The sequence below is a fragment of the Aethalodelphis obliquidens genome, unplaced genomic scaffold (genome assembly GCF_003676395.1).
Source record: "Aethalodelphis obliquidens isolate GAN/ISIS:26980383/991018 unplaced genomic scaffold, ASM367639v1 scaffold38, whole genome shotgun sequence".
NCBI classification, from domain to species: domain Eukaryota; kingdom Metazoa; phylum Chordata; class Mammalia; order Artiodactyla; family Delphinidae; genus Aethalodelphis; species Aethalodelphis obliquidens.
This window is the reverse complement of record NW_020837982.1, coordinates 10647660-10655737: the sequence shown is the minus strand read 5'-3', so window position 1 is coordinate 10655737 and position 8078 is coordinate 10647660. Positions and strand designations below refer to the sequence as shown.

Genomic DNA, 8078 nt, shown 5'->3' with positions numbered 1-8078 from the left:
CGTTGTTCCTCCCTCCCCGGCTCCCTGGCTGGGTCACCTTTTGAAATGACGAAGGGGAAGGGAATTTTTTTATCCCGCCGCCTCCCCTCGCTACTACCTCCCGCCCTGAAGTTTAAGGTTTGAAGATTCGAGGGTAAATATAGGCCGCTTTTATTCTAGTTTGGCGTGTGGTTTCATCTTCCGCCAAAGTTTCTGATTAATATCACCCCCCCACGCTGGAAAATGGTCTGTTCTGAGATTCGGTAATGAAGGAGGCGGGGCCGGTCGGATCCTCCCAAGTGGGTTCCCGAAGAGAGGGAGTACTGGGGCCGTCCTTGGTCATGAATATGCAGTAATGTCACTGAATATGCAAGAAGGATCAACATGGCGAGGCTAATTGCTTGTCCGGAAGTAGCTGATATCTGTCGAGCGGCCTCCTGGGACGGGTGGGCATCTCCTAGCCTCTAATGGGGCGCTGTACGGAGCTCTCGTTCTGGACCCTCGACCTGAGCCGCTCGAAGAGGTCTCAGCTCAGAGGCCTTCTCCGGAAGGACGCTGGCCACTGTCCGGGAGAGATCACGGGACCGCGACAATCCAGGAAAAGCAGATTAGCCATTGGGTGGGACACAAAAATCCTGGGGGACTCAGGGTCAATGCCTCTGAACATTAGGAAATCCTACCCCTTCTAGAATATTTCAAAAATGGGGCGGGGGGTGGTGGTGCGGGGATCCCAAGGGATTCTCCAATAAGAGCAGGGGGTAGGACTTCCACTGTCCTTCCAAAGCAGAGATGACACCAACTGCACAGCCACATTCAGAGTGATCCTTGTTTGATGTCAATATCACGTCACCACCCCAAGGTGGGGAGGCATAACCACGAGGAAGGGAAACCATCGCTCAGAGAAAAAAAAAACACACTCCCTTCCCCCACCGCAGCTGCTTGCTCTGTTTGCCTGAAAGCCCCAGACACTCCAGCCCCAAGGCTTTTCTCTCTGCCGCTGAGGGAAAAATCCTCCCAGTGGCTCATGGCCTGCCTGCCTCAGCCACTTTGATCTGCTCCTCAGACCTCCCTTCAAGCCCCAGCCTAGACTCCTGCTCTCCAGGCTTGTTTCAAGCCTGCTCTCCAGGCTTGTTCCAGGTCTTCCAGGCAGTCTTCTAGGCAATCCCTCTCCACTGAGTCCCCAATTCACCATTGACTCCAAGGGGTGTCACTCTCCCACACCAGTTCTTTTACAGTCACTTGTTCTCACATGCTTGTATTCCAGTTTTTCCTTCTATTTACCCAGTCCCCCCCACCCCACCCCCAGGCTCTCAAGTTCGATCTCACTCCACCTGACCTTCCCTCTCACAGCTGAGGTTCTGGGTGGTGATGATGGCAATGCTGCCCAACACGACCCCTGCCCCCATGATGTCAGAAGGTGCCACGGTCTCATAGAGCACATAATACTGCAGCATCAGAGCCACCACCACCTCAGAGTGCAGGATGGCACACACCAGGGCAGGGTGGGCCTTGGTGACCGCATAACTGACAGACACAAAGGAGACCAGGGCGAGGATCCCCACTGCCCCCACACAGCTCCAACTCAGAGGATCATTAGGCAACACGGGGGTCTGCAGCAGAAAGAGGCCTGGCACGGAGCCCACCAGCCCCACCAAGCCAAACAGGAAGGCCACTGTCAGTAGGCAGGAGGGGAAGTCCAGGGAGCGGTACACCAAGAGGCCCAGCGACAGTGCCAGGCCACCCAGGAAAGTGAGCACATAGCCCAGGGCAGTGTAGAGGCCTGTGGTCCCCTCCTGCAGTGTCCCTAGTCCAGGTCCCACGATGATGATGAGTCCCAGGGTGCTGCCCAACAAGCCACACCAGTCATAGCCACTGAGACGCTGGCTCTCGAGGCAGAGGGCAAGGAGAGCAGAGCAGACGGTGGAAGAACCTTTGCGGACGGTGGCAGCATTGCCAGCGGGCACCACCTGAACCGCACTGTAGGCGCATCCGATGCTGAGGACGTTGAACAGGGCATGGAGGCAGGCCCGGCCCCGGACATCGGGAGGTCCTAAGAGGGGGTCACCACGCAGTTTCAGCAGCAGGGCAATAGGGAGGTGGAAGAGGCATCGACAGATGAGCAGCTCCAACGAGGGTAAGTAGGAAGCCTGGTAAGCCATACGGGAGAAGGGGCCCACGAAGCCAGCGGGCAGGCCCCCACCCAGCAGGGCCACGAGCAGGCCCTTGGTGACATCAGAGGGCCGGCAGCGCTGGTGCGAGGGGAGGCTGGACGGAGTGGAGGGCGGTGATGGCTGGGTGAAGTCGGGCAGGTTGAAGTAGGGGTGACAGCCAGCCTGTTAGGGAGAAAGGAGCGCGGGCATTAGGGCAGCCATAGTCCAGGGGACCAGGGGTAGGGCGAATGTCAGGCTGGGTTCTGGGACCCTGTAGGGCAGTAGAAGGGCAGGCTGTCTTGCCGAGGAACTCTTGGGAGCTAGAAAGGGCCTGAAAAATGGATGAGGTGGTACAGTGTGGGTCTGGAGCCTCTAAAGCAGGAAGCAGGGAGTGAGCAGTCCTGGAGCATCGTGTTTCTCTGGGTAAGTTGTTCCCGGGAGGAGAAAAAGAGGACCCAGGGATGCTCTGTTGGTTTGAGGAAGGGGAGGCGGCCTCAGATGCTGTGTATCTGTGTGATGTCACAGGTTCCAGGGACATCTGGGAACACCATTATGAATTTTGCTTGTGGGTGTCTAGGAAAGCTGGGAAGTTTTAGAGAAGGAGGGGGAAGGGAGCAGCCAGGAGCTACAGGGAAGGGGGCTGTGCGCCCCTGCGCCCCACACTCACCATCTTTCCCTTGGACTTCCTCCTCTCCTCCTGGCTCAGGGGCCCTGGGCCCTTCAGAGCTCCAGCCATTGTGAGCTGGTTGGAGGGGTGGCGGAGTTCTTCCCTGGAACCTCCCTGAGGTGGGGGTGGGCCGATTTTCTCAATGTTTCCAACTCTGCTTGCTTTACATTTTTGTGACTCCAAAGTCTGTCTGATTCTTTTTTTCCTCTTTTCAACTACCTCTGTGATGAGATATCTTCGGTTTTTAGTTTATTTATTTATGTCTTGCCCGATTTCCGAAAGGTTTTATGGAAAGGACCTCTGAGGGCCAGCTCCTCTTTCTCCTGAGTTTTGAATTTTTGAACACCTGGGAGGAGTCTCTGGGACTGTCCCTCTGGAGTTTCAGGAATGTGTTTCTCCTCTGTGTGCTTCCACCTGGTGGTGTTGGTGCTGTCCCAGGAGGTCCACACCAAGTCCTCTGCATTTACGCAGAGTATATACATGTGGATGTTTCTGCCGGTGGGAACAAAATAGCAAGCTGCGTGTTCATCTGCGCTGGTAGCCATTTACGTGTACCTGTTCTGTAGGGCTGGGGCGTTCCCAGCTCGCGGCCTGGGGGGTCGGGGGGGGCCCTGTGCATTTCTGGAGAGGGAGCGTGTGTGTGTGTGTGTGTGTGTGTGTGTGTGTGTGTATGTGTGTGTGTGTGTGTGTGTTTCTCCAGGGCTGCCCCTTTGAGTGTGTTAAGCCTGGGTCTGCGGGTCCCATTGGGCCTGATTGTGAGCCTGCCACGTTGTGTGTCTGCGGAGAGGGTGTGCGTGCTCTGGGCGGTGTGCACCACTGAGTGAAGAGCGTGCAGGGGGCGGGGGGGGGGGAACCCCTTCCCAGGGAGTGGGTGGTCGTGCGGCCCCGCGCCGCTGCTGCTGCAGCCAGGCCCGCGCCTAGCTCGGTGCCCACCCGTCCGGCCGCCCTGCGTGGCGCCGTTCCCTTCCCGGGATCGGTCCGGGCGCAGGCCGTCGGGCGCGCTCGCCCCGAGCCCGAGCCCGGAGCCTGGTGTCTGTGCCTGCTGCGCTGCGCCAGCCTCCTCTCGGCGGCGGCGGCGGCGGCGGCGGCGGCGCTGGGGGGGGGCTGTTTCCGGGGGGGGGGGTGGGGGTAGGACCGGGGCGGGGGGAGCCGATGATGTCAGCGGCGGCGGCGGCGGCGGCGGCGGCGGGGCCGGGCCGGGGCCGGGCGCTGGGGGGGCCGGGGCCGGAGCCGGAGCCGGAGCTGGAGGCGGGCGAAACCGGAGCGGCCGGTGGCGGCCACGGTGATGAGTCGGGCCTGGCGGACGCGGCGCCATCGCAGTCAGGTGGGCCCCGGGGCGAACCGGGCAGGGCCAGGGCGGACCGGAGCCAACAGCCGGGCCCCCTCCCCGCTGCCCGGTGCCGCGGGGGCCCGGGCCACGTCCCGTGCCGCGACCGCTCCCCTTTGGGGTTGACCTGGGGGCTCAGGGGTCGGGGGCTGAATCTGGCCCCGCCTCCAGGCGCGCACGGCGCTGGGGGGGGGGGCGACTAAGGGGGCCCGGGTACGGCGTCCGACCCAGCGGCGGCCGGGGGGCGCGATCGCCTGGGGCCGTGGAAAGGGCCGCGCTCATTCCCCGCTTGAAGGGTTAATTCTGCAGCCCAGTGTCCCCCTCCCCCTGTGGGGCACGTTGGGGTGGGGCGGGGCGGGTGTGAGCCCGGGCCGGCGCTGCAAGCCGCTGGGAGGGCGATGGCGTAGGAGCCAGGCAGGGGGGTGGGGGGAGGGGTGGGCCGCCGAGTGCCCTAGAGTTGGGGTGTGCGGGGTGCGCAGGGCGAGCAGGCGACCCGGAGCCGCCGCGCCGTCGGGGCAGGGTTGTGGCTGTGAGTCCTGGAGCTTGTGTGTCTCCTCCTGTGTTGTGGGGCAAGGTAAACCTCTCCTGGTCACCACTGTTGGCTGGTGCGGCAGCCAGGGGTCCTGCAGGGCTCTCCCGGGCTATGGGGACAGAAAGCCAGACAGAGAGAGTCCAGTGTTGTGGGGCAGAATTACAAGATGTGGCCCTGTGGCTTTGGGTGACAGGTCCGCATTTGAAGCCGGGCACAGTACCGGCGGAGTTTGTTAGGTGTGGGGTTTTATGTTTTACACCGGCGTGTGTTTTCTTGCACATATGTGTCTGGCGCTGCACATATGAACTATTTGGGAACTGTTGTTTTCTGCGTAGCTGGCGAGGGCTAAGTGCTGTGGAGGGCGCCGGAGTGCAGGGTGTTGTGTGCCCAGCTGGAGAGGGCAGTTGTGTACCCTTGAGTCTGAGTGGGAAGGTGTCGGGTCCGGTCCCGTTCATGCGGCCCCGCTGAGGTGTGGTCCAGTCTCGGAGAGGATGGCCCGCTGGATGGGTTCTTGGGTCCATGTGACGATCAGGTGGCACAGGGGAGGGAGGGCGCGGGGGGAGGCATGTCTAGAACTCAGGTCCCGCGGGTCGTGCAGGAAGTGAGAAGCCCCAGGGTGTGTCTCAGGTACCCCTAGGGCGGCTGGCACCAGTGTGAGGGGCCCTGGGTGGAACATGCAGGTTGTGTTTATGGGATGGGGGGGCAGCCGAGCGAGGGGAAGGTTGTGTGTTTGCGACATTCCCTACGGGATTCTTTTGTGACGTCGTTTGTGGGAGCCCATCTGTGCTGTTGGGCTGGGAAGCAAGCTGGTCAGAAAACACTTGTGGGGAGGGCGATGGCGTGACAAGGGCCGTGTGGGCCTCGGACTCTGGAGATCAGCCGTGAGCTGTGCGTGCGTGCCTGCCTCTGCGTGTTGGAGTGGCCGTGTGGGGCTGCTGTGGGGATATGTTATGAAGAAGGAGGGGAGATAAATATGGGGCAGAGCAAGGGAAGCAGGCGGGAGGCCTGGGTGTTGTCGGGCAACCCAGCTAGTCTGTGCAGGGTCTGTGCGCTAGCCCCTCGCCGGCCCGCCCAGCGCGTCAGGGTCACCGGGTGGAGAGGCCTGGCGGCTGCGAGGAAACTCAACTTGGACAGAGCAGCTCCTTGGCCATGTTTATGTAAAGGCCGGGTGTGACTCTTGTCACTGAAATGGAAAAAAGAAACATGAAGTTTTCAGTCTCCTCCTGCTTCAACCCTCTCTCTGCCCCCTTGCAGGGATCTCTGCTATTCTGTCTCTTCTGTGATGCACACTGGGCCCCTCCTGCGACCGTGGAAGGGTCTGGGAATGGAATTTGCTCACTAGGCAGATTCCTCAGAACAGGTTTTCCTCACCTTTGGGGCCCAGGCCCTTCTGTAGGGGTGTGTGTGTGTGTGTGTGTGTGTGTGTGTGTGTGTGTTCCAAGTGTACATATCACTGTGGTCTGCCCCTGGCCTGGCGGGGAGGGTGCATGTGCATGGGGGCAGGGAGGGCACTACGGCCAGGCCCCCCCCACTGCGTGGGGGCGTGCTGGCTATGTCAGGCCTGCACAACAGGTGCACCACGGCCTGGTGGAGGGCAAGGAGGCCTAGACTAGAACTGAGGAGTTCGGGCCCTACCCCTTCCTCGCTGGCACCTTCCCTAAGTGAGCCTCAGTTCCTCATCTTTAAAATGGGGCTAATCACCTGCCCTGTCCGTCTTCCAACAGGGCTGTAGGTAGGTAGCACATGGAAAACATACCTGGAAAGTAGCTACAGTCTGGGGACTATGCCTGTGCCAGCCACTGTCAGCCCTCTGCCAGCACTGAGCCCCTTCCTGGGGCTTGGTTAATAACAACAGTAAACACTTATTTAACACTGTGCACCAGGCACTGTCCTCAGTGCTTTTACGTATGGTCACTCATTTAGTCCTCCCAGCGCCGCGTGGAAGTAGGAGTTCTAAGTACCTCCCTTTTTCAAATGAGCCAGCCGAGGCCCAGGGAGGTAATTTGCCCAAAGCCACTTAGCTAGTAAGAAGTAAAGCTGGATTTGAACCCAGCCAGTCTGATTCCAGATCATGTGCTCTTTATATGTGTCCTCTACTGCCCTTTTGAAGCTTTCTGTGGGCCTCTCTGTGCACCACCCCCGCCAAACACACACGCACTTCTGCCCAATTTCTGCAGAACTTAACACCTGCACCAGTCCATTTCAGAAGACTGGTGTGTTTAAACAGTGACTTAGGAAGTCTCAGCCTGGGAGGGAGAACCTAGCATCCACTGCTGGATACTGGCCACAGGAGCACAAAACGTTGATGAACCAGGCAAAGGAGAGATTGTTCTTGTCCTGAGGGTCAGGGAGGGCCAAGAGGAAGATGGCATTTGAGGTAGATCTTAACATTTTGGAGGGATTTGGGGAAGAGGCTGGGGGGAAGGTTGTATTTCTAGCAGGAGAACCAGCATGGGCGAGGGCATGGAGGTGTGGGACTGCTGGGGATGGAGAGCACAGCGTGTGCTTAAGGGGAGACTCATGCAACGCAAGAATAGAGAGGAAGATGGGAATTAGACTCGAATGCTCAGCTGAGGAATTTGAGCTTTATTCCGGAGTGGAGGCCCGAGAAGGTTTCTGAGCCCAGGAGCGATGCCACCTGAGCTGCTTTGGGGCCGTTGATCCTCAGTGAGAGGAAGGCTGGATGGTGGAAGCTAAGACCAGAAGCAGGGGACGAGCTGGGAGGCCATGGCCTTGGACCATGAGTGTTAACAAGGCCCTGAGCTAGTTTGGGGGCCAGAGGCAGGTTAGAGGGAAGGTTTCCAGAGCCATTCCCAAGCTGGGCCACAGGGAATTCCCTGGCAGTCTAGTGGTTAGGACTCCACACTCTCACTGCTGAGGGCCCAGGTTCGATCCCTGGTCAGGAAACTAAAATCCCCTAAGCCGCACAGCATGGCCAAAAAAGAAAACAAAAAACAAAAAAAACTGGGTTGCATATTTGACCAGACTCAGTGGCTGCTGGATGTGGAGAGTGAGGGAAAGGGTGGAGTCAGATATGACACAGTTATCACTTAGCACGTGAGACCTCGCGTGGTGATTTCGGTAGCCCGCTGGCCCCGGCAGTGTGGCAGAGGGAAGGACCCTGCATCTGGGTTCACACAGGCCTGGATTTGAATTTTGACTCTGCTGCTCACAAGCTGTGTGACCTTGAGCAAGGTATATCCCTCTGTGAGCTTCAGTTTCCTCATCTGTAAAATTGGGATAAAATAAATGCCAACTTTGGGTGGCTGAGGAAACCATTAAATGAGGCAACGCCTGTAAAGCCCTGGAGATAAATCAGGCAAAGCGTGAGCACCCTGGAAGTGGTCAAGTTACGCTCGCCACCCCCAGCTCCTGGCCAAGTCAGGCCAGGACTGAGGATGGCGTCCTTCCTGAAAGTGGACA

The 8078-nt window shown here is 59.2% G+C and overlaps 2 protein-coding genes across 7 annotated transcripts in view; one reads left to right on the top strand and one right to left on the bottom strand.

The window, feature by feature from the left end:
• Positions 1 to 18: 18 nt before the first annotated feature.
• SLC35G6 (solute carrier family 35 member G6) lies at positions 19 to 2865 on the bottom strand. Its single transcript, XM_027130724.1, has 2 exons — positions 2797 to 2865; positions 19 to 2312 (listed from the first exon to the last, which is right to left on the bottom strand). Exons 1-2 carry the CDS (start codon positions 2863 to 2865, stop codon positions 1302 to 1304), a joined length of 1080 nt encoding a protein of 359 aa, XP_026986525.1. The 3' UTR covers positions 19 to 1301.
• The window catches only part of ZBTB4 (zinc finger and BTB domain containing 4), a 17008-nt gene continuing 11021 nt past the window's right edge, over positions 2092 to 8078 (top strand). The window contains exon 1 of one of the 6 annotated variants that reach the window (XM_027130877.1): positions 2092 to 2113. The gene's annotated coding sequence lies outside the window, so the exon portion shown is untranslated. The other 5 variants (XM_027130878.1, XM_027130873.1, XM_027130874.1 and 2 more) reach the window with 5 other exon arrangements.